Source organism: Harpia harpyja, chromosome Z, assembly GCF_026419915.1.
Source record: "Harpia harpyja isolate bHarHar1 chromosome Z, bHarHar1 primary haplotype, whole genome shotgun sequence".
NCBI lineage: Eukaryota > Metazoa > Chordata > Aves > Accipitriformes > Accipitridae > Harpia > Harpia harpyja.
Window position 1 is genome coordinate 16,871,293 of NC_068969.1, and position 24,772 is coordinate 16,896,064.

Sequence of the window (24,772 nt, forward strand, 5' to 3'; positions counted from 1 at the left end):
AACCATACAGACCTGAGAGGCCTGTCAGTTCTTACAGTTTTAAAGTTATGCTCTTCTACTATCTTCAAAGATTTTCTTTTCCTTCTTTCTATATGGAAGGTCCAAATGTACATAGAAAATGGAACAACTAGCACCTCATAAACTCAGAAATGTAAACCCAGTCTGTTCTTCACGCTGTTTAAACGTGGTAACTTTGAGTGTTAGTAGAATGGTAGAAAAGTTCTTAACACCAAAACCAACAACAAAAAAACCACCATTTGTTTGTCACAATTCATATTGGTGGTGACCTCTAATCCTAGCATGCAAGATTTACTCCTGCTTTGGGGTCCCTTACAGCTGTAAATTTCTCCATTGTGTTTGTAGACTTGAGATCTGTATTTCAGCACACCATAAAATTGCTGAGAGTGTAGAAGATTTTATATGTACAATTTTATTGTGTATTTTTATTTATACCTTTGCCGGTGTTACATCTGAAAACAGTTTCCAATATGGTTAATTTTTATAATGAAAATAAATGTTAGTATTTCAAAATGTCTTTTGATAACTTTTCAATACTGTGTGCCTTTGACAGAGAGAGAATTTGATCCTGATATATACTGTGGTGTCATTGATGTGGAAACCAGGAAACCTTGTACTAGGTCTTTGACATGCAAGGTAGGATATCTTAATCAGAATAAGATTATGTAAAGTTTTAATTCAATTTCCTGAGGAATATGACAAAAAACAGAAAATTACAAATTTTTGCCATCAGTAACTACCACTGTAAATGGTACCTCTCAAAACACGTTGCCCAGAACCAAGAAGGAATTGTTTTCAAAGTTCAGTTAATTATTTATTCAAAAACTTATTTCTTAAAGTAACCTGGAGATTTGTATTTTTGTATAAACCCTTTAAACATTGATGTTGACATGGGACAGATTATGTTACTCCACATGTAGGTAGTAGGGGGCCAGCATGTTCTTCTTTTGGGGGATAACCTTTGGGTCATAGATCATGAATTTTAAAATTCCTCATAAGCATTACAAGTATTATTTGTTTATGCAGGATTTAAATAAATCAAGCTCCTCCCCTCTCACACACCCCCCTTTCCCCCCAGCAGAGTCTGCAGCAGATACTTAGCAGATCATTTGTGTAAATGCTAGTGCTGCTTGATGTACAACTACAGCCAAGTCAGAAATGAGTCTTCTGAAAAAGCCACGGAGTATGCCTAGAGGTCAAACACTACATGAAACAATCCATAAAAACTTTCAGTTAGATGAAATGTGTCCTTTGGCTCAAAAATCTTGGGGGACAGAGGGGTATCACTTTGTGATAGAGGATCACTTGTGATAGTGATAGAGGAACCAAAAATCCAGATCCCCTGCAATTGTGTAATATTCAGCTACTTTCCTGCAAAGCAGCTAAACTGTCAGTAGGGGAAGCATCTGGTAAATAAACCACCTACAGAGCAAAGGTAGGTGAAACTGGTACTAGTGACCCAGAGGAACTGAACTTGAACACATTGCCCTTTTGGAATTACAGGGGGGAGGCAATTGTTTTGCTAATAGAGGAGGGAAAAGCCTCAAGATTTTATGAGAGAAGTAGGCAAATCAAAAGTGTAAAAGAGAAAGAAAGTAAAAATGTTTCTCAGCAATTCCTTATACCTACTCATAAAATACTTTTTGGAATTGCTATTTGTGTCTGAATTATGTGATAATAATTTTTACCTACTAAAATGAACCCAATCAAACCTTTTATGCCATATGAAAAAAAGGTATTCTTGTATGTGACTTTAACAGTTCAGAAAAATAACTTCCATCTATTTCACTTTACCTAGAATTTGTGCCATATATACACATATACATCTTACTATGTGTAGCATTCGGGACACTCAAAGGACCTTGAGTTCTGTCTGACTCTGGATTCTGCTGTATTTTTTTTTGCATTCCTTAACTAATGTAATCAAATAGGTATTTTCAAGGAATATATTAGTATATAGAAGGAAGCAAAGTATTTTTATAAATATTTTTCATGTGTGCATCAAAAGTCTGATTTTAAACATTATTGTGTTAAATATTTTCATAAGTGAAAGTAAATATTTAGTATTTTTGGTTGTGCACTAGTTGGCAATTAAAATTACCAATGCAAAAAAGATTTTTCAATTCTAGGCTTAACCTTATAAGAACTTCGGCAGTTTCTGTTTTTTTAAAAAGAAATTTGAAAGCAGCCTTTTATTCAATTGCTGGGTTTTTTTATTTTGTATCAGACAGGGATATAACCATCCACCAACCAATGTTAAAGTTTGTTTTCCAAGTCATTCTTCCATTTGTTTACTAAACCATGAGTGTGATGATTTTCTCTGTTTTAGAGCTCTGGACACATGTTTTGAGTGTTTGATTTCCACAAATCTAATACCCTAGGATTAATGATTTATTCATGGTTTTGCAGACACATTCCTTAACCCAGCGGAGGGCTGTACAGGGTCGAAGAAAACGATTTGATTTGTTACTAGCTGAGCACAAAAGCAAAACCAGGGAAAAGGAACTTCTTCGACATTCGGATCATCATCAGCAGATGCCCCCTCTCAGGGAACCACATCCCTCACCTACTAAAACTTCCCAGGAGCTGCACCAAAATTCTCATGGAGTTACTCTTACAGAATCAAAGCCTTTATTACCTAATAAACCCAAACCTCACCCCCCCAGTCTTCCAAGGTAAGGAAGAATCTGCAGATCTATGGTATGAAATTAATACTGGTAGCTTCATCAGGTGGATTTTGAAAGAGCGATATGGATCTGTTGGACTGGGCAGTATTATTGCTCTAGGCCTGGTGACTGCAAGTAGCAATTACATGCTGAGCTGTAACTCCTAGCGAGGAGGGTTTGGTGTTTGAAATAGTAAAAGTTGACTTACATCACTGAAAGCAGTTCACCAATGATTGGGCAATGCAGCTTTTCCAGGGGTACCATACCTCCTGTCCTTCCTCTCAGTACATGTGTTATGAGACTATGGGAAATATCAGAAGTCTGTTAACGTAGATTTCCTTCTGTCAGTAATAGTAAGTACTTAAGCTTGTAAATTTTAACTAGACTTAGTTTGATACACCTTTACTGCTTGCTTTGCCCAGGCCTCCAGGCTGTCCAGCCCAGCACAGTGGAAATGCCCCTAGCGAGTCTCCTTCTGTCCACGAGTCCCCGCACCCTCCCTTGCCTGCAGCTGAGCCAGCATCTCGGTTATCCAGTGATGAGGGAGAATGTGATGAAAAAGAAGAGCCTGTTGAAAAACTGGATTGTCATTATTCAGGTCATCATCCTCAACCAGCCGCTGTACGTTTTAAGTAAAAGTTAACCTTGGTCTCTCACTGGCTCTGAACTTGTAAACAAATTACTTTGGGGGTTTTAAGGGTGGTTTTCTATTGGGTATGTGATTTTTATTTTTTTTCTTAGATCTTAAGAAAGTTATTTTGTTGCCTACTAGGCAGTGAAGGTTTAACTGTAGTTGCAAATTAAACGTGCTAAAGAAATATGTTTGGAGCTCACTTCCCCAATCCAATAGAAATCAAAATGCCAAAATACTGAAGATGAAATTGGTAACTGCTCTAAAGGGCTGTGGTTTTAGAATAAGGACAAGTAAACAGTGCCTTTTTGGTGAGATTTTGTTATTGGACACCCCCCCCCCATTTTTTACTCAAGGTGCCAATCATCACAATAAAGGTAGCAGTAATGTGTTGTTCTAATATTTAATTCTTGACAAAAGCTAGTGAGTAACTAAAAGCACAAGCTTTATTGCCTAGCCTGTATATCATATTATCTCCTTTTTTTAAAAAACAGACTATGAGCAGATAGCTGATAGCTCCTCAGAAGTAGATGTTACATATTTATGTTATGGTTTTTGTACACACACACTACTGTCTTTCCCTGTTTAATCAGAGGGGCTCAAGTTTGACCGCTGCTTTTGGGCATATGTATGGGAGTATCAGATGGAAAGAAAATGATCCCAATATACCAAGGCCAAAAATCTAGAATAGTTGTTATACCAGAGAAATAAAAATTCTAATTTATATTTTTTTATCCTTGATTTAAACATCTAAAAGCATATTCATTTAGCAATATTTATTTAAAAACAAGTGCATTTTTATTCAGAGAGTTGTTACTGAAAGTAGAAAACACCAATAAAAATCTGTCTTTTCAGTTTTGCACATTTGGTAGTCGGCAAATTGGAAGAGGTTATTACGTGTTTGACAAGCGGTGGAACCATATTCGATGTGCACTTGACTTCATGTTGGAGAAGCATCTTAATTCACAGATGTGGAAGTGAGTAGAAGCAAAAGAGTTCTTATTCTTCTTGGTATTTGTAGAAATACATGAAGCCTGTGATTCTAGTTAAAGAACAGTAATTGTGTGTCACGTTAATTGGATCAAAAGTTGATAGTCTATGATTTACGTTTTTTGCAACAACTAACAATTTAGTAGAATATTTTAGTGGCATTAATCAACCTCGAGATACAATCACTTCAATGTAGCATTATTAGACTGGGTATTATTCTGAAGAATGGTAGCTACGTAGGTTTTTGTTTGTTTTTCTGTTCACCTGCAGGAAAATTCCTCCAGCATCTAGTAACACAGCATCAATTCGTGCACCACATCGGACAAACTCGACGCCTGCTTCACAGTACGGTGTCAGTGCAGCAGGTTTCCTCTTACCCACCACAGTTATGTCATCGCCAGCATTGGTATCTCCTTCCTGTGTGTCTCTGAATAATAAATCGGTACCATCACATGGAACGACACTAAATGCCAATCCTGCTACTTTGGGTGCAGTGGATCCTGTCTGCAGTATGCAATCAAGACAAGTGTCTTCATCCCCTTCAACACCTACAGTGCTTTCCTCTGTACCTTCACCTATGCCCAGCAAACCTCAAAAAATGAAATCCAGCAAATCTTTTAAACCTAAGGAATCTTCTGCTGGCAGTGGCACCTGTAACAGTACCGGCAGCGTCAGTAGCAGCAGCGGCTCAGGAAAGAAGCGTAAAAACAGTTCCGCACTGCTAGCACCTTCTCATTCCACAGAGTCCTTCAGAAAAAACTGTGTGGTTAACTCTGGAAACTCTGGGACCTCCTATCATCCATCGGTGACAGCTTCGTCCCACAGCGTTGGCCTCAACTGTATGACTAGCAAAGCTAACTCTGTTAGCCTCAAACATGACCAATCAGGGAGGGGTCCTCCGACTGGAAGCCCTGCAGAATCGATAAAGAGAATGAGTGTGATGATGAACAGCAGCGACTCCACGCTCTCCTTGGGGCCGTTTATTCATCAGTCCAGCGAGCTGACTGTAAATTCACACAGCAGTTTTTCACATTCGCATACTTCCCTTGACAAATTAATAGGAAAGAAAAGAAAGTGCTCACCTGGTTCAAGCAGCATAAACAGCAGCAGCAGCAGCAGCAGCAAATCAAACAAAGTTGCCAAATTGACATCGGTGAACAATGTTCATGCAAAACACACTGGTGCAATCCCAGGGACGCAAGGACTGATGAACAATTCTCTTTTTCATCAGGTATGAAATTTTGTCTCGAACTGAGCCAATATGATCGTGCCTCTTCACATGCTTGTATTACATGTGTTCTCTTAATCATTAGCTAGCCAACTCCAGATCTTATTCAAGTAAAAGATAGTTCTCTTATTTGTCCACTATTCAGTGTTTTAATAGTACATTTACACAAGATTTTTATAAACTCTCTCATAAAGTATAGCTTTTTTTTTTTTTTTAAAGCAACCTTAAATATGACATTCCAAGTTCCTTAGATGTTGCCTGTGAATTGCTCTCAGATGAAATTCAGTCCTCACACTTTAAAAAAAAATAATTTTTAAAGTAAATCTTGCCAGCCAGGGAACTGAGCTGCATGTCTCAGCCTGACTTCTTGTTTCTGTGTCAGTAATAAACATTCTACAAAGTGGAACATAATGATGCTGATAACAGAACTGTGATACTGTGATAAAATAAGCCTATTATCCCAAGGTGTCATTGGCTAAGTTCGTAGTAATAATGAGATTAAATGTTATAAATAAGATAGAAACCTTTTGAGTTGGTAAAGCAAACAGATTTACTATAAAGGAAGCAGATCTCATGAATATGTAAGATCCCATTTTAAAAATGAGTTTGGGGTTTTGATTTTTTTAAACAAATTGCAGTGGAAAAGTAGTGTATTGGAAGAGAAAGTTCTTGATAAGTTAGGATGAGAGATAATTTAGAAACCGGTAGCTCAGACTTCGTAATAGTACTGTTCAAATTGACTTGGAGGACCACTTGGAGGGGTAAAAATAATTTGATACAGCTGGAGGAGAGTGTAGAAGATGGAATTTTAGAGAGTAGCTTTAGAACTAGATTTTTCAAGACTGAAAACCAAAGAAACTTCTTGTTGCCTCTGGTGCAAATAACCTGAAATCTGTGTACCTGGAGAGTTAGGAGGTCAGTAAGAGCTTTTTCAGAATGGTTTCTTAATTTTCAGTTTCAGCCATAGAGGAAGATTTTCACCATAATGTTTTGTTTACTGTAACAAAAATAGCCTTCAGATGGCTGAATTCATTTGGACTTTTCTCATAGCTACTATTTCAACTATGCAGTATAAATAAAGGAGAAACGTAATTTGAGTGAATTAAGGAAGGAAATCGTGCCTGAAACCATTGTAACTTTAAAGAGCTTTAGCTTGAGAATTGTCAAGTCTCAGAGAAGGCAACCGCATGTTAGTGGTGTCGCATTGTGCCTGCTGATTCTCCCCAAAATATCTCGTTATCCAAAAAATGTCTAAGGGCATCTGCTATAACAGCCTGGCTCACTTATCCTTCTCTTTCTTTTGCTTGCTCAAAAGCCAAAGGCACGTCCCTGATAGCTGAATGCACCGTGGTGAGAAACGAACTGGACAATTTTCACTACAAGCAAAACCTCCATTTGGATTTCTGGACTCCAAGATGCCTTGAGTTTTCCCAACTTCCCATGGTCCTCAGGTGTGGAAATCTACTGGACTGTCACTTAAACAAGGAATTTCCCTGAAGCCATGTCTGTAGCAGCGAATATACTAGAAATGGACACTGGATGAAGTTCAGCCACATAATTGCTCTTATCAGTGTTAACGGTGGTCTGGACTGTTTGCTACAAATCTGTGAGATTTTACTTACAGGAGTACATCATCTTGCCACTATTTGACATAGATTGGCTGGGCAAACGAATGTTTTCTGGGGGGAAATAAACGTTACTGTGGACTTATTTTTATACTGATGGTGTCTTTTGTAGGTGATAGCTAACCAGACAGACACCCTCAATGGCGAGGACCCCGTGACAAGGGGGAAGAATGTGTGAGGCACAATGGAAAGAAGCCCTCAAGAAGGGAATATGGCTTTAGTGTTTTTATAGCAATGTTCCTTTAATGGAATATAACAATAGCACAATTCAAAAAATAGTCTGTGTTTTGCCCAGCCTTTTGCAAGTAATTTGGGATAAGAAGCTATCAGGAGTTTAAAAAAAAAAAAAACAACAAAACAAACCCAACAAAAAACAGAAAAACTTGTTAGAGGCCATCACGCAGAAAACAAGTATAAAAATGTCATACTTGCATGATACAAAACCTGTTTTCTATTCTTTTGAATAAGATTTGATTGCAGAAGAAAGTAAGATAATTTTGTTTTTTAAAAAATCCCAAACCATCAAACAGACAAAGGCAAATAACCTCTAAAACTGTATGCCCAAAGAACGTATTTATTGACCTATACTGTATACCATAGGCCTTTGTTATTTAAAAAAAAATAACAACTGTATTGGTTAAATTAGGCTGGATTTGCCTTCCAGCGGGTAAAAATAGCCCTTTTAAAAATAAGTATTTAAAGTATTTAAATATTTTCTAAAAAACATAAAAGTCAGTTTCTTTATGCCTTGTTTGTAGAACTAAATCGTTAACATGTTATGCTTTCAACCACTCAAATTTTTTTCAAAATTCTGGAATAAATGCCAATTTGACAGCAGAGTTCACCATAAAGCGCAGATGTGTGCATCACAGTCATCCCATGCCTACCCAGGCTTTATGAATAAAGGGGGCTTTACACAGTTTTATATAGTCCAGTCAATTTTTATGAAATATTTTGTCTTGCTTCAAAACACCTCAAAAGTGAATTCCGCTAAAGGGCTTATTGTATTATGATTTGATTCGTCTGGATGTTTTTGTTAAGTGTTTAAACATCAGGTAAAGTCTCAAAACTGACTAAACTTTTATTAAGGGGGCAAAGCAAAGGAAAACAAATTCCTAACCAAGAAGATATTTTTTCTGCCTTAAAGGGGCACCAGCTATTGCTGAGAAGAGACAATCTGAGCCTGTCCAATTGTTCGCGTAGCCCAGCCTTCTCCCCAGTTCTGGTGGCAAGGAGTACATCAGGGAATCCAAAGCCACTCTGAGTAGCAGTTGCTTAGTTGTTTACCTAACGATGCTTTCAGTTTAACCTGAACTTGCTATGAAATCATTGTTACACAGCAAAACAACAAGAAGCCTCTATGCAGACACTTTGAATTGATACAAAAGATCACATTGAGAAAGCAACGTACTAGAGACACTTATTATGCAAACTTTAAAAAAAAAAAATAGACAACTTTTCAGGAACAAAAGGATTCGAATTTAATAAGATGCCCTTGTTGAAAGGATTGTTAGAACTGCAATTGGTTTAACGTAAAAGGAACCAAAGTGATATGCCACAAAGAGAAATCAAAGCGTATTAAATCCTGCACATTTGGAGTGAAATCCACGCTCTGATGAAGTCCCTGGGGCAGACCTTCCACTTCAGGATAGCATCAGTCACAAGTGCAATTTGACTCTTGATAGACACAAAGGTAAAGGAAACAAAAATTTGGCAAGATTGAACACTAGCAAGTCTGTGATTGAACTCTCCTCTGTTTTTTTAAGGTTCTGTTGATCTGAAAGCATGAGGGCAAATTCGTGCTCCTTCGATAGCATGCAGACGTGTTAAAAAGTGAATTCCTGATCGCTGCTCGTACAGAGTCAGCGTCTGCAGTCACCTGCGTCGTGTGGGTTTAAGCCACTGGGAATAAAGAGTTAGAACACCGTAAATTCTGTCTGCCCTTGAGCATAGACCTGCTTAAATATTATGTTTTAGATCTTGGTTATAAGCAGAACATTGTTCCTGACCTGAAGCTTTTATTGTCACATAGTTCTTACTGTAAATAATTAAGGAAGCTTAAAATTAATTTTCCTTGCAAAATTGAATTTGCAGTGGCTGGGTTGTTTCTAGACAGATTTTGGTATTAATTTAAGAGATACAGTTTTTATAGTCTTTCCAACTTCTCGTTATGACTCCTGCAGTTTTCTTAACCTAAAAAATTGCTGCAATGATGAACAAAGAATTATACAAGAAAAAAAACATACTTTTGTATCTTTATTTTGGAATTTCTTGTTCTATTATAAATATTGAAGTATCCCTATTTCAGAAGACATATTTTGTTAATTGATTGTACATATTTAAATATGTATTTTTGCACAGGTCTTTTTTTCTTATATCCAGTTTTGGTACAATTGAGATCATCTAGTATTTATTTATTAATTAATTAAAAAAAAAAAGCAAATACCTTTTTATAATTTGAAGTGGTTCACTGCCAAGCCAATAGTTAACATGCCTACTTCGCAACTTAAGGGATGCCTCCGTTTTGTGAAAGCTGTGTCCCTTTTCATGTCTTGGGAGTGGATACATGCAAACTATTGCCCGGGTCCTGCGGTCGGGTTCTGCCGCGGGAACCCGAGCGCAGGACTGGAGCCGAAATGGTCGATACGGCATTGCTTATCAGTTGCCTGATTCCCAGAAGACTACATTTAGTTAAGTGACACACTGCTTCTCTTTTTTTAGTGTTTGTGTGCGTGTGCGTGCGTGCGCATTTGTGTGGGTCTCGTGGTTTAAAACTAACGGAAAAACTGAAAGTGCCTGATATAACTAGTTTTAAGCTTGGACTGTTTAGACAGCTTCTCCTTAAAAGACTTGAATGTTCAGTTGAAATTTTGGAGCTTGCTTTTTCCACCTATATATAATATATGTGTGCGTATATATATGTATGTGTGCGTGTATATATATACACATACATATATAGGTATTTTTTCTGAAATTAATGAGATGGGTTGACAAAAGAAAGCGAATGATGCTGGTAACTTTTGTAAAATCTTTTAATTAGAATACCTTGTGTTGGAACAATCCCATTGATAACTCATATTTAATATAATGCCAAGGGTTTGAAATATGGTTTTAACCAGCAGTTTATTTAACTGTCTCATTTTGGGAAGGGAGGCAGGGAGGGGGGTCGTATTCATAAATGAAATAATTTAGAAATGTTCAAAACAGTTGATATTCCAGGAAAACAAAAAAAAAACCAAGTAAGTACCTCTTAAAACCATTAAAAAAAAGATGTGATTTCCAAATGACATTTCTAAGGCAGTTGTCTTCCTGTAAGAGTTCTCTTGCCAAGGAATCTCTCTCTCGTCTTTCACTCATTCTGTCCTGGAGGAGGGAATTGGGCTTAGAAAGATTCTTAAATGTTTCACTGTTCCGCAGAAAATAATCATTTTTACCTTTTGTGCAAGATATTTTACGTTTTAAAGATAATTTTAAAATGAGCACTACATAATGTCAATGTGAATGTAGGCCTTGAAAGCATCTTGCTCGGTGTTGAGCCTGGTTCTAAAAGCAATCTCCTGTGTAAAATGTGTGAATAGTTTGATAATTTGTATACATAATCAAGAGCATCTGATCAGCTGAACTCTGTGTTGGCTGCTGTATAGTACATGAACAAATGTCATGGGATAGAAAAATTACTTTGGATATTTAAAAGAAAAATAAATATATAGTCTATTTGTTTTGTAACAAGTTTCTGTAAATAAAATAATTTATACTATTTATAAGAAAAAGTTGTGCTTTGCTTCCTGAAAAAGATTAGTTTGTTGAACAAACATGTTACTAAACAAGGCAATAAAATTAGGACTTTTCAATAAATGAGGTTGGTTGCATGGAATACATTATATGTTTCTGCTTCATTATAAAATCATTCACCATTAAAGGAAAACATTATCTGTATCGGTGCCTATGTGAACTAATTTCGGAGAATTGGATGTAGTCAAATTCTGTCACTGTATGTCAGCATCGCGGGAGTGGCTACAGAGCCAGCCTGGTAGGATCGGATCTTTACATCCTACAGGGTTTCTGGTACCTGGTTTTGAGAGGTGCCTGTATCAACTCCTCAGTGTTTTTCCCATGCAAAGGATGTTTTGTTACTTAAAGTTCATGCTTTATATTGTTTTCTAAATAGAATAATGAGCAGCAGCTTTTACAACCCAAATGCGGTATGTTGAACGGTCATATTTCCTTTTTTTTTTTTACTTCCAAAAAAGTATCTTCTGTGTTTTCACAGTTTAAAGATCCAGTGTGTCAATTCAATGGGTTAAATACTCCTGCAATGCTTTTCTCTGCATGTGACTCAGGACTAGCATGTGCTGAGGAGTGGTTTGTAAAACCCCTGTTAGTGCAGTGGGAATTCATAGTTACCTCCATGGCAGTGCTTCCTGTATTTTCTCTCTCCCCCCCCCCCCCCCCCCCCCCCCCCCCCCGCTCTGTTCTGTTGTTTTGGGGGGTTTTTGGTTTTTTGTTTTTTTTCCTCTTATGACAGAACAAAGTTTTCTTTAGTATTTGGAATAAATGCTACAAGATATAAATGGGGTTCAGGCAACAAGCAGGTTTTGCTTTGTCTTTTTATAATGAGTAGTACTTATATTTCTACATTTACCTTTTGTGTTGATTGAAGATTTTTATTTCTTTTTTGTCTCGCCTTCCTGCAAATATCTTTCCTTTCCAGTATGAATTTCTAATGTCTGCACCATCCTATATAAGCTGTTGGCACTGAAGTTGGTTGTGCTGGGCTGTACAAAGTGACGGCAGCACGGAGCGTGCAGGAGACAGGAGCTCGCAGCGCAGAGCAGAGCTCTCTGCTTGTCATCGCATTCAGGCAAGTTCGTGACTCGGCTGTCTGCATCTGCGTCAGAATCGAGGGATTAACTCTGCATTTAACTGCATTTAAAATAGAGTCCTGGATCCTCTAAAACTGGTAAGCTGAAGAAAAAGGAAAAAAGGTGCGTTTATCCCGTGTAACCCAGAGCTCTGCAGGTGTGGAGTGTCCTCCCTCTCCCCTTCCTTTGCTGGGCACCACTACCAGCACCCTGCAGCGCAGTGCCGGGGAGCCCTGACCTCGGGCAGAGCGCAGAGCTGCTCGGTGAATTACCCGCTTCTCCCAGTGACTCGATCAGTTCAGTAAAGGGGTTTGTCATGAAAAGTGCCTTCTGAACAGGGGCTGGAGCAGAGCCCTGTAAACAGACTTCCCTGAAGCGGGTAGAAAGCAGTTTCTATTCTGTCACCGATTGTCTCATAGGAAAATGCTCCGGTTTATATCCAGGAAGAGTTGCTTGGTGATGTAGGAGTTTGAGCCTGATGATAGTGCGTGCAATGCAAATCCAAATGTCAGAGGCTCCCTGTGTGCATGGGTTTGTGCACATGCGCTTATCATCGACGCCCTTTGCATTTAAAATGGAAGTTGGTGATGTATCCTTCAGACCCGAACGTGTCAGCCTTCTGGTGGAGACGTGTTGGGCTCGAAGGCTACAACCTGCCTTTGGTAGAAAAACTCCTAAATCCTGGTCCTGCACCCGCAGCATGTGCAGCTCTGGAGGCAGGGGTGCGAAGCTGGCCCTGTGCCCTCGCTGTGTACAGCCCGGTCAACAGCGAACAGCCCTGGCCCCCGTTGCCTTTGTAGGCTGAAGGGCTCTGTGGCCGCTGTTACTTATGCCAACTACTGAAACAACCAATACAAGGGCTTGCAACTGGCTTTATTTAAATGCAAATTCCTGTTGGTTCATTATTATCACGTTCTGCTGCAACAAATAATCAAACACACGTGGCTTGTAGGATCCACCATGGGACTCTTAATTTGACTGAATGCTTTTCTCAGTGCTTTGGCTCAGAACTGTGTTAGCTGCTGGATTTGTTCCTAACAAGCAGCATGGTATCTTTGTCGTGGAAAAGCGGCATATGCTTGTTATGTTTTTTTCTGGCCCACCAACCTTCAGGGGAATCTCGAGAAACCTTTTCTGAAGTTGTTCAAACTAACCTGGATTCAAACTTCATTGCAAAGGACAAAAACTGGCCTGAGAAATGCAGTCAAAAAGCTTTGTCCAAGCACATGAGAAATGGCTGGAGTTGACATCTGTAGCCAAATTGTTAGGAAAGCTTTCTTCAGCATCAGCAGGGACAGTGCGTTGCTGCTCGGTTTAGGTGCTCTCTGACAGTGCTGGAAGTTTTCTTTGTCCTCCATTTTGCAGTTGAGCTCCCTTCACCTGCATCCCTTCCTGTCCACAACAGGTGACTTTTTCCAAAAGCGAGTGCCTTGTCTCTTGTCTGCAAGGCTAGACCTTAAACTCTAGAGCCCAATGTTCAGTGAGAGAAGAAATGGAGCTGTTGGCAGGTCAGCAGAGACAGGGGAGCCAAAGAATGTTTGCACACAGACTAGATTTCAACCACTTCGTAGCAGAGCTTTACTAACAAACCCTACAACACCCCATCTCCCGTCCTTCCCCTCCTGCGTTCCCACAGCTTAACGGCAGTGAACGTATTGCAGAGCAAGGTGGAAAGTGTTTTTGTGGTGTGGCTGCACCTTGAAATCTGTGTCTGATTCTGGCTATCTTGTTGCTTGTATGAAGTCAGCCTTCCAAAGCGAAATTGGAGAATGGCATTAGTTGAAGGAACTGCACAAGCTTAAATTACGAGAGAGAATGTACAACTTTGGCATGTGGACTATAAATCTGTGGAAGGGTGTCGAGACTGAGGCATGAATGGCTGTGTCTGGAGCACCACTCACAATATTAGAGTTAAATAAATGGAAATCATGAGATGAAATAAACAAAAGGTAAAACTAACAGGACCACAGGACAGTGAAAGGTAACTTGAAGTTACTTCAGGGTTTAAAGGAAGCAGAAATCCTACTGCTTCTGATTTGACATGGAAATTGAAGTAGGCAGTCAAAAATGATAGAATAGAAAAAAATTATGCCCTTGATCAGCACAAGGCCTGACCACCCTGGACCCCTCTTTGGAAAAAGACTACATACCAGATCATTGCTTTTTTTCAGGAGAGCAACGTAAATGCTGCTCTGACTATGCTCTCTGCATCCAGCTATGGACTTCAGGAGGCGTTGCTTTTCCCTACAACTGTCCAGAATTTTATCCCACTATTTGGCACAGCTGAGAGGCCGAACTGCTGCTGAAAGCCTTAAACCTGTTCAGGTAAAATTGCCGTGACTTTCTTGCCAGGCCTTGGCCCAAAAAGCTTTGTCAAGAAGTTCTGCAGGTTCCTCCCGGATCCTCCTTCACAGGACATAGGCTGAGGTCAGAAAATGAACAAGGCAAGTTGGGATCTTTAAAGGAGGTCTTTAAAAATTCTCTCTTGTACAATTAGCATTTTTCTAGATAATGCTGACATCTTGACAAAGATTCTCAATAAAATTAATTTCTTGGAGGCACACTGAAAATGAATTCTCACTTTGCTCTGGCAGGGTATGTGTGCTTGTGTTTTGAACATTCTGATTTTTCATCTACCTCAGCAGAGAACATCAGATCCTGAAATGCTTGGCTCCCACAGGGTAATAGTAATGGTTAGTATAAAATAAAAAGAAGAAGTGAAAGCTCTGCAAATATTTTACAGCACACTAAGAATCTTTAGTAATACTTTTATTTTCCTCACAAAGTAGACATTTCTCTTTTTTTTTTTGTTGTTGTTGCTTTTACCTACACTAAAAGAGCAGCAAGATATCTCTTGAGTGAATGAAGCCTATGTTAGCCTAGTTTTCTTGAGTAAGTTTCTATTCCCTTCAACTTACAGCTAAAAGTATATGTTGTAATACATAAGCTGAATGGAAATCCTGAGATTTATTTTGCAAAGCATTAATATAGTTAGTTAATAAAGGCCAGTTCAAGTACAAGATATTGGAAAGGAAAATCCATCCCTGCACCAGAAATGAAATCCCTCAATTCAGTGAAGCCTACAGCCCATACCCTCTGTAATATGTATGGTTTTCTGACAAGCTTAACAAACATTTGCATGTCTGGAAGGTGGAAAAGTTGTTACCAAACGGCAGCCAGAACTCCTAGCTAGCTGTACTTTTACCCGATATGGAACAGATCTAGAAAAACAGAGCGCGCTGCAATAATCTGAGAAGTCTGAATATTGGCCTAATTAAAACTCTGTAAGAAGTGATATGTGTGTTCACACACAAAATACAGAATCAAATAGCTGACCACATGGTAAACAAACTAGGGTTCTCCTTTATTACTCTCACTATTCTAAAGAAAGTGAAGATCAGAATTTTCTTCTAATCAGTATTGTCTGAAATTTAAGTCTTTAAACTCCAGCTAAATAGCTGCTACTTGGAAATAAAACAAAACAAAAAATACCTTCTTCTACTAGCTTCTAGTAAGTAGAGAAAGAAAACAAAAAATCACTAGGTCGTATTTTGGATTTCAGAACAGTGCAACAGAGAATATTAATGGACCCTATTAATGCAGCTGAGGAGTCTAACCTTGGGCAGGTGGCAGTGATTCAAAGACAGGAGATCCTCTATGATCTCACAGTAAGAGGAGTGGGCATGTAAAATTCCATGCTGTCCTAGCTGTTGCACAGTAGCTTCCAAACATTGGGATCGTTCTGTGGGTGTATCTACCTGTTCGTGTTACTTCAAGGATAAAAGTCGCAATGAATACAGACAGTAAATGGATTCTGCTGCTAAGTGCAACGGCATCAAACAGCTAACAGAACTGTCACAGACTTTCTTTGGGAGGAAAAAAGAAACCTCAAGCCAAGCCAAGCCAGCAGGCCAAACAGCTGCTGCCATAGGCTCTGTTACGGCCAGAAACCGCGTGTCATCAGGATGGCAGCAGCCTGCTTGAAACATTTATTCCTCAGCAGCTGCAAAGAAAGAAATCATAACCCCCTGTGGTATTTGATCAGTTGTGTCAAACTGCAACAGTATCTTCCACTGTTCCTATCATAATTTTGACATCTGCAAATCTAACAGAGGAAGTAATTACAACTGTTAATGCTTTGCTTATGTGCTGACTTTCTTTTCAACAGCTAGCAAAAATGACATTTTAAGGGAGAGGCTACTTCAGTTAAAGATGTACCCAAAGTTATAGTCCTTACAGTTTTCGTGGTTATATTGTTGCTTCACCACAGTCATCTTCATCCCTATTCCTTCTCACTTAAGCTGTAATCCTCTCATAAGAAGAGTTTGTCCTGTCTGGACAGTGTACCACCTCAGCTAAAATTTTTGCATAATAGTAAAGTAGCCAACTGATTCTTTCCACTTTTGATTCAAATACAGAAGTCTTAAAAGAGCAAGTGTAAAGTCACCATTAGTTCTCTCTGTTCATGGATCTTGACCCTGCTTTGCTATTAAATATTGAACGCTGTATACACAGTCAAGTAAAGGAACAAAGTGTATTACAAGAGATGACCAACTGTATCATACATTTAATAAATGAACTGAGATCCATACACCAAAACAGAACATTGTTTACATAATGAAGTGGAAAGTAAAAGCACTACCTCTCTTACTAGTAATTTTTTTACCTACAGTATACCAAGTTATACAATATATTTATAGGTTACTTCCAAAATGTTTTAAACATCTAAATTTTGCATTCCCTTGCATTAAAAAATTACATATTAATTACTCTGGAAAGTTTCTGAACTCTGTTTAGCAGCAAATCTCCTTTCTTGATGGTTTCTTGGTACTGCCAATTCTTGCTATCAGGCCTAGGAATTGTGAGGGGAAAAAAAAGTTTAGAAGTGAGAACATGTTTTATACCAAGCCGCTTACATTTCTGTAATAAGTATCATCAAAATGTATAGAATTCAACTGAGCTGTCAAAAATGATGTCTAGGAATTGTTGGCATACCTGTTAGTTTCTACAATCTCATTTACTTTGTCTATTTTGCAGTGTAATCGCCCAGCTGCAATAAATCTTGAAAGCTCCCTAAGTAAAGAAAAAAACACAAGTTGGTTAAATCATGTTTCACCAAGGACTTGTAGACCTAACAGCACTGAACCTGCTGTTACAAAACAACAGTATCACCACAATATGTTTCTGAAGCAACAGCCTATATATTTTCCTAAGGTATCCAAGCTTTAATAAGATGAGGATGCATAAGATATTACACACAAGAATAATTATTCTAGCGATCTGAATGCACAACATCTTAGTACTTTCTTCTCAGGCCAAAGTGTCATACTTGAATTAGTGAAATTTATCACTTAGCTTAGCATCAACTACTCTTCAAATTCAAAGGTAACACTCATGTAGTGTGCATATTCGGAATTTATCCTGAGGTAAATATCTCAATGTCAGTCGATTCATTAGAAAAGTCTCTTAATAGTTCCCTACTCCCTAGTAGCTCTAAATATGCTGCTTTTTTATTATTATTATTTTGCTTAAACCACTGTTGGTCTATAGCACATTACTGATGGTAGAAGAAAATATTCCTGCGATCAACAGTAAGACAAGTTACAACTAGTAATAAATTACTGGGAAGCATAAGAACTAGTATGACTTTAAAACATTTACCTTTGAATTGAATGGTATTTGGTTTCTCTTGAAACACCTATTAATTCATGTCTGAGTATTTCAAGCATATTTTCTGTATTCTGCATATTTCTGTAATGCTTTTCTATGTTAGGAAATCTGAAACTTCTCTATGAAAGAAGAATGACTCGTGTGAAGGCATTTGAAACAAAGTGTTTCACGTACATAGAGTAGAAGTCAATTTCTCACTTCACATTAGTTAGTTTTCATTATTATCTAAATCTGTTGGTTTTACACTAGAAAAGAATTGCAAACTGAGACTGCAGGGTATGTTTGATTTAAGTGAAAAATATCAGATCCTGTCCACATACCAGAATGCAAGCAAAACTACATAAGGAGACTTGTAGCGCACATAAAATGTGCGGATCCCTGAAGTTGTAACCGTTAAGTTTTCGCATAGTTGGGAACTAAGTCATCCTCTAAAATCTTAAGTTTCATAGCAGATGGAGGTCAATAGATGTAGCAGTATAAAGAACAAAGTTATTAATAAAAGACTAGTTTCTCATACAGCATTTAGAGTGAAAGAAATTCTGGAAAAGTTGTCATGACAGATTGCAATCAAATTCTTTTCTTTGCTGAAACATAAGATTTGCTTACATTTAGCCAAGCTCTTCCATAGCAACATAACTTTGCATGTTTAGAATCGAAGTAGAATAAAGATTCTTATTCATAATGGGATCATTATAAATAATTAAAGGGTGTAAAGTGAGATCTTTATGAACTTAAAAAGCCAAATAACTTACTGATCTATGAATTCTACACTGACTCCAAATGCTTCTGCCATGTATCCTAACGTCAATGACCGGTAAGACTCTAGGAGCTGGCTGTACGCATGAATTCTCATTTCCCGTACATAGTATCGATAGTGAGGTGCAAACAGCCAATCTTTTTTCATCTCTTGCTCTACAATAGCTGAAAAAAAAAAAAAAGAAAAAAAGAAGAAAATGTGTCAGTAATCTCTAAGAAATGTGAAATATCAGTTATGCAAATAAAACACATAACACCAGTTAATAAGTAATCAGTGTGAATGTAACTATAATGTATTCTTGCATACTTCAGGATATGAAAGGTATTCTACGCTACAGAGAAGTACGTTTGTGTAATCCATGTCAGTTCTAGAACCAGAAGCAGTAATACCACACAAACAATATTGTGGCAAAGCAAATGAGACCCTGTTTGTCAGCAGAGAATCCGTCTTTCAGGGTGTGACCTAGTCTCCCCTCCGCTGCATGGGGACCACCACACTGAAGGCAAGTGCCAGAATCTGCTTGTCACACAGGAGCAGCGTGGTGCTGGGAAACAAGCAGTACTTGGTACATAACTATTTGAAGAAACATTGTTACCCAAAGCTGGGTATGGAAATAAGATTAACTTACTAGTACTAGCTCTTAAATTAATTACAAGGATTTCCAGGCACTGAAGTGACTTTTTCTCCTGAATTTTAGTTCTCAGCTAGTGATAAGGCCAGCAATAGAAAAATATCGCCCTTAGCTTTTAATCTCATCAGGCCTAGTCTTCCACAAAATGAAGGGTTCTTTTTTTTTTTCGCTTTTTCTAAGTATCTTATTTTCTTGTATTCTAAATCTCACAGAAGGAAAACAAGCAGTCTGAGAACTGGCAAGAATGAGTTTTCTGAAAAGCTTTTCTTCAGTGTCACCCTTTTACATAGAAACCAGAGCAGAAAGCCAATGGTAATAACAATGAAAACCTTCTGTGTAATTTCTTTCACAGGTTGAGATTTCAGGGCCTTTAGACTACAAGTCCTATAACTTTCAGAGATGAAAGCTCTCCCATCTGACCCAGCTCTTCAGCTAAGACAGTGCTCCATAGCCACTTTCAAAATGCTCTTCCACTTAATCAGAAGGGACGTTTCAAAAAGCTCGCTGTATGCAAAGGTTGGTTGGTTGGTTTGAAAAATCAAAGAGCAGCAAATTTTAGGTCACTGTTTAAAAAAAAAACAAAACTTTTTTTTTCTGCATAAAGTAGCTCTAGTTCTAGACTGTAGCTACTCCACAAAAGTTGTGGGTGATCTGAAACAAATAACTGAAGCACCTGAAATAGTGTTGTAGGAAAAAACACAGCCTTACCTAATGACTGGAAAAAGGCTGCATAACGGCATTCATAAAGAGAAAAGAGATACTGTCGTACAGCTGGCAAACTGTGTAACACTTCCAGAATCTCTGCTCCTTTAATAACCTGAAAACAAACAAACCTGTTTAAATACCATCACTCTCAGCCTGGAGATAAATAGGTTAAAGAAAGGCCGTGTCTGTTTGAACCAGTGTTTACATCTGCTTTCCTTACCTTTTCCCTAAGGTCAGGCCTGTCTAATGCAATCATGCTGACATAGACAGTGTATGTTACAAATGTTTTGTAATCCATAAGTTCATAGGATGTAAATGTCGAAACTGTATCAAGGAAGAGCTCCGCTGCTTGTTTGAAATCTCGAATAGCTACGCAGTAAAGGCCCTGGTACACTTTGAGACGGTTTCTCCTGTCCCAGTCTCCTCCTTCTTCTATTAGACTTAAAATAGAACAAAAAGAAATATTTACTTATGTAAATGTATTAAGTTATATGAAACAAGTACAGTAAATCAACTGATACCATGTGATTACAGAAAGAATAACTTGTTTTATGTTACAGCTTGTTGAAACGGTCCAGGTTTTGTACACCTGTCAGGGGTAGGAAAGTGGCTTCCTTGGGACAGGAGAGGCCAGACACTTTTGCACAGTACAAGTTTCAACTGAAAGGAAAAGTTTATAGCCTCTAAGGTTGTGACAACAGTCTTTTGAGATGTGCAGGTAAATAGTACTGTCAACCTTGGCTGTGGCAACATATTTCCGCTGCCTATGCTGCTAAAATCAAAGTCGTCCAACTAGCAGCATAGAAAAAATCTAAAAGGTGCCACTTTTCAAGAATCATATTAACACAAAACTGATGTGGCTATAAGCAGGAGCACAGGCGCAGACAAAATCTGCTGAGAAGGCAACACAAAAAATCATTGCCCAAGGAACGTGATAACTGGGAAGACCCCCTCTGCCTTGGTGTCTCACAGCACCAGCAAAGAGATTGGAAACTGCAGCTTGCTACCGGAACCACTGAAGTTCAAAATGTTGGGAGCACGGAGACACTGAAGCTAGCAGAGGAAAGACGGGAAGGACAGCTGCACCAAAGCACACTGTGCTGACACTGGGCTCTTGCTTCTAAAGGACAAGCTGGTACTCCATAGAGCCAGCTAGGTGGCACTGGCAGCAGCTGGACTCAGCTGGCAATCCTGCACTGCACTTTATCGTACAATGTAACCACACCCAAAGTTATTTGTCTTCTAACAGCGACAGAAGAGAAAAGTGGGAGTGGGGGGGTGGGCTACAAATTAAAATCAAGTCAGCTGCTAGAAAACAGCTGACACAAAATATTAATCTTTCTTTTCTCTTCCCCCTCATAAAAAAAAAATCCAGGAATAGGAAGCTCTCTAGTACGAGGTAACACCCACCCATCACTCTATGATTCTGCCTCACAACCAGTCTTAGTCATTTCTTGACAGCAAGGTATTTATCTTCCATTTCTTTTGTTACAGTTTGTCTCAAAAGTGCTTTAGTGCACTCAAACAACCCAAGCAGTACCTTTTTGCCTTTTCAATGTTCCGTGTGATGAGGTCGTTATCCATGTAAAACAAGCCAATCCTTAGAAGATAGAACACGATATCCAGTCGATGTCCCAGTGCCACAGTTTTGTCATAAGTCTTGCGGAACGCAGTCAAAGCTCCCTCCTAACAAGACAGTATTTTCTACTGTAAGAAAGTTAAAAGTACCTAGAATATTTACAAAACATCTGTTGTAAGTACATGCCTTGTCTTCCGCTCATAGTCGTGACATTCTTAGTTTGCCACAGAACTCTAACATTATGCATTCTGAATAACCTTAAAGAATCAAAGTTTAAATCAAGTTAAAAGAGCTGTTCCTCATATATCTTTTAAATCTAAGGACTATGAAAATCTACTCTGTAACTTGAAATTAAGTTGCACTATGTAAATAGCTTAGAAAAGTCTAAAGACACAAGGGAAGTGAAAAATAACATCTGCAAATGGAAAATAACTTTTTCCCTTTTCAAGAAAAAAAATGTTTTCTTTCAAGGGCTACTTGGGTTTTTTCTAGGTAATTTAAATATTTCAGTAACACCCTTCCCTATCTCCCATCCATGCCTGAGTTGTGCCATAGAGAAAACACCCTGTAAGTCACCCAGCGCTCACTGGAACCTGCCTAGCTAAGAGGATTATGATGCAGTGTTTTTAACATGAGTCCATACAGCCTCTGCCATGAACTAACCTTGTCCCCGATCCTGCACAGGTACTCAGCTTTGGCCATCATTGCATCTCGGATTTCGCTCTCCCCCAAGATCTTTTCCGCATCTTCTAATTCGTTGTCAAGACGTTTCAATTCTTCCTCGTTAGCTTTCTTCATTTTGTTCAACAGATCCATGTCTATCTGCCACTCCAGAGACTTGCAGAGCGCTTCATAATACGGGGCCATATCTGAACAAAAAGCAGGAAGGCTTCTGCTGTTAACTGCTGCAACAAGTGTGCGCATGTTTCTAGAGCAGAGCACTGAAGGACAACACGACTGATTGCCAGTGCCAGCTACATCCTTTCTATGATCAGGTACCTATTAAATCCAAACATGACAGAGCCAGCGTTTCAGCAGGCCTTGCCTGTCACGCTTCTTTTTGCCGACTCTTTTCTATCACTGCTCTCTTTACACCTCTCCCACTTGCGCTTTCCTTACTACTTATCCGACCCCGAGCGCAGTGGACCCCAGTGCTCCGCTCCTGCCTTTTAACACACCCGCATCATGCTAACAGCAGTCAGAGCTGAGGACAAGGCACCACGCTGGTATGTCCAAACCCCCGCTCCCCCTCCCCGTAGCTCCCGACTGTTCGTTCCCCAGGGATAGACTGAAGCCCTCCAGCTGGGAGACGTGTAAACAAACCCCCCCCCCCCCCCCGCCGCCAACGGCCCCTGGGATACATGAATAGACACCATCAGGCCGGCTCTGGACAGACGGACAGACAGACAGACAGAGAGAGCCGCCCCACCTCCACGGGAGGAGGGAGAGGCTCCCCCGCACCCCGCAGACGGACAGACCCCCCGCTCCCCGCACCAGGCCGCACTCACTGTGGAGCCGCACGGCCGCCATCAGCTCGTCGCGCGCGGCGGGGTCCGGCGCGCGGGGCCGGAGGCTGAGGAGGAAGCGGAGCTGGGCGATGCGGAGGTCGGGGTTCTTGGGCAGCCCCTCCTCCTCCAGGTTCTCCAGCGGCATGGCGACGGGACGGGACGGGACGGGACGGGACGGGACGGGGCAGCTCGGCTCCGGGCGGCGGCGGGCGGGCGGTGGCGCGGCCCAGTGACTCAGCCGCGACGGGCGGAAACGGCAGCGCGCTTCCGCCTCGCAGCGACCCCTACCGCCCCGGAGGTCTGGTGGGACTGGGGAGGGGGCGCGCATGCGCGGGGCCGTGCCTGCGAGTCTGTGCGGGGGGGGCAGGGGGGCGGAGAGGAGGTGTGAGCTGTGGGGGGGGGCGTGCATGCGCAGTAGCGGCCCGCAGGGACTGGGCTTGCGCGGTGCGGCGGGGTGCGCGGGCTGTGGCTTTAGGCGGGTGGGCAGCGGGTGGGCTCTGGGGGGCTGAGTGGGTGCGGGTCTGTGGGCACTGCAGGTGCCCAGTGTGGGCTATAGGGGCTGGGCACACGCGGCGCAGGCTATAGGGGAGGCAGCTGCACAGCGCGCTGCCCGCCCCCCCCCCCCCCCCCCCCCCCGGCCGCAGTTCTCCCTGCCCGCGGGGTTCCTCACAGGCCCCCCGGTGCTTCCACCGTGTGCCCGGGGCCCGCCCGTCCTCCGCTTCCCCTCGGCTCCGGTGTGTGCTGCTCCGCTCCGCTCCGGTCGGTCAGAGTGACACTTCGGGTGTTCGAGGCTTCGAACACAAGGCGGGGGGAGAGGCCTAAAAGGGACTTCAGCTTCCGCTGGGGGGGGTGGCAAAGCAGTAGGTTTGTAGCCTTCGTAGTTGCAGAAAAAAAGGTGGAATATGTTACCCGAAAGCACGCCTGTGGCTCACAAAAAGCAGAAGGCAAATAAAAGGGGCTTTAAACCCCCATGTTTTGGTTATATCTCATACAGGTTGGGTGGGGGAGTGTCTCCCCGACACCTGGCCCACATTCCCACGTACTTATCATTTAGCTTTTCTCAACATTTCTCCGTGTCTTTATTAAATATCTTTGGTTCCGTCTTTTCTGACCTCATGCAATGCACACTGCCGGTACCAGGGACTGGAGCGTGTTCCTGGCCAGTGCCCTCTCCCTTGGCGATGGCGGGCCGAGGCGGGTGGGTGGGCAGCAGCGGGGTCGGGTGGTCCCCGAGCATCACCCACCCCATCAGCCCTGGTCCTGCCCGCCGGGGGCTGCCTGCAAATTAGCTGTGCCAAATTTTATAGATAGGGCATATGGGCGCAGCAGCGTATGTGTCTTTGTGAATTTCTGCGTGGGGAGTTGTTAAGGTTCAGCCCCGCTACCCTAAGTCAAAGCCCCTTTTTATCCTATAAGACACTATAAGTGTCAGCCCCTGTTTTCCCTTGCATGTGTAGTAAGATAAAAACGTAGTTGGTGCTTTTGGAGCGAAACACAGCTGGCTGTGGTTGTTGCAGTGCTGGCTGTCGGGTTGTTCCCCTGCCTGGGCAGCACTGGGGGAGTGGGGACGCCCGAGCCGGGCGGTGGGACAGGCACAGGGCACTTGGCTCCCAGCAAAGGGCATTTTTGGGTGCCCAGGGCTGTCCTGTGTGATGCAGGATCCCAGCCAGCCCAGCCTGGACCACGCTTGCTTGCCCAGCTGAACTCCTCCAGGCAGTTTTTGGTTTTAAATGATGGCTTTTGCTGGAATTGGGTTTTAAACACGATGCTTCTTGCCAGTGCCTCTATTTTGGGGTTGGGTTTTTTGTCTAGGTCATGGGAGAAACTGTTCCCTTGGCTGTTTTGGCACAGTGTATTCCCAAGATTGGCTTCTTTATATCCGGTGTGAATTATTTAGAAGTT

At 40.9% G+C, this 24,772-nt stretch overlaps 2 protein-coding genes across 6 annotated transcripts in view; one reads left to right on the top strand and one right to left on the bottom strand.

The window, feature by feature from the left end:
• ATXN7 (ataxin 7) overlaps window positions 1–11,032 on the top strand; it is a 91,111-nt gene extending 80,079 nt beyond the window's left edge. For all 5 annotated transcript variants that reach the window (XM_052778350.1, XM_052778353.1, XM_052778349.1 and 2 more), the window contains 6 exons: window positions 572–654; window positions 2,428–2,693; window positions 3,107–3,305; window positions 4,171–4,292; window positions 4,576–5,536; window positions 6,849–11,032. In XM_052778350.1, coding sequence (XP_052634310.1) covers window positions 572–654; window positions 2,428–2,693; window positions 3,107–3,305; window positions 4,171–4,292; window positions 4,576–5,536; window positions 6,849–6,866 — 1,649 coding nt within the window. In that variant the 3' untranslated portion in view covers window positions 6,867–11,032. The remainder of the gene's footprint in view (window positions 1–571; window positions 655–2,427; window positions 2,694–3,106; window positions 3,306–4,170; window positions 4,293–4,575; window positions 5,537–6,848) is intronic.
• A 5,535-nt stretch (window positions 11,033–16,567) lies between these two features.
• PSMD6 (proteasome 26S subunit, non-ATPase 6) lies at window positions 16,568–23,070 on the bottom strand. Its single transcript, XM_052778052.1, has 8 exons — window positions 22,871–23,070; window positions 22,026–22,231; window positions 21,324–21,469; window positions 20,004–20,223; window positions 19,787–19,895; window positions 18,443–18,611; window positions 17,016–17,093; window positions 16,568–16,872 (listed from the first exon to the last, which is right to left on the bottom strand). Exons 1-8 carry the CDS (start codon window positions 23,013–23,015, stop codon window positions 16,776–16,778), a joined length of 1,170 nt encoding a protein of 389 aa, XP_052634012.1. The 5' UTR covers window positions 23,016–23,070; the 3' UTR covers window positions 16,568–16,775.
• Between the last annotated feature and the right edge of the window lie 1,702 nt (window positions 23,071–24,772).

Coding starts and splice junctions, on each gene's coding strand:
- PSMD6 (XM_052778052.1), bottom strand. CDS start 23,015: ATGCCGCTGGAGAACCTGGAGGAGGAGGGGCTGCCCAAGAACCCCGAC. Junction 19,896..20,003: donor GGCCTGACCTTAGGGAAAAG/GTAAGGAAAGCA, acceptor GTTTGTTTTCAG/GTTATTAAAGGAGCAGAGAT. Junction 17,094..18,442: donor AGTGTAGAATTCATAGATCA/GTAAGTTATTTG, acceptor TTCTTTACTTAG/GGAGCTTTCAAGATTTATTG.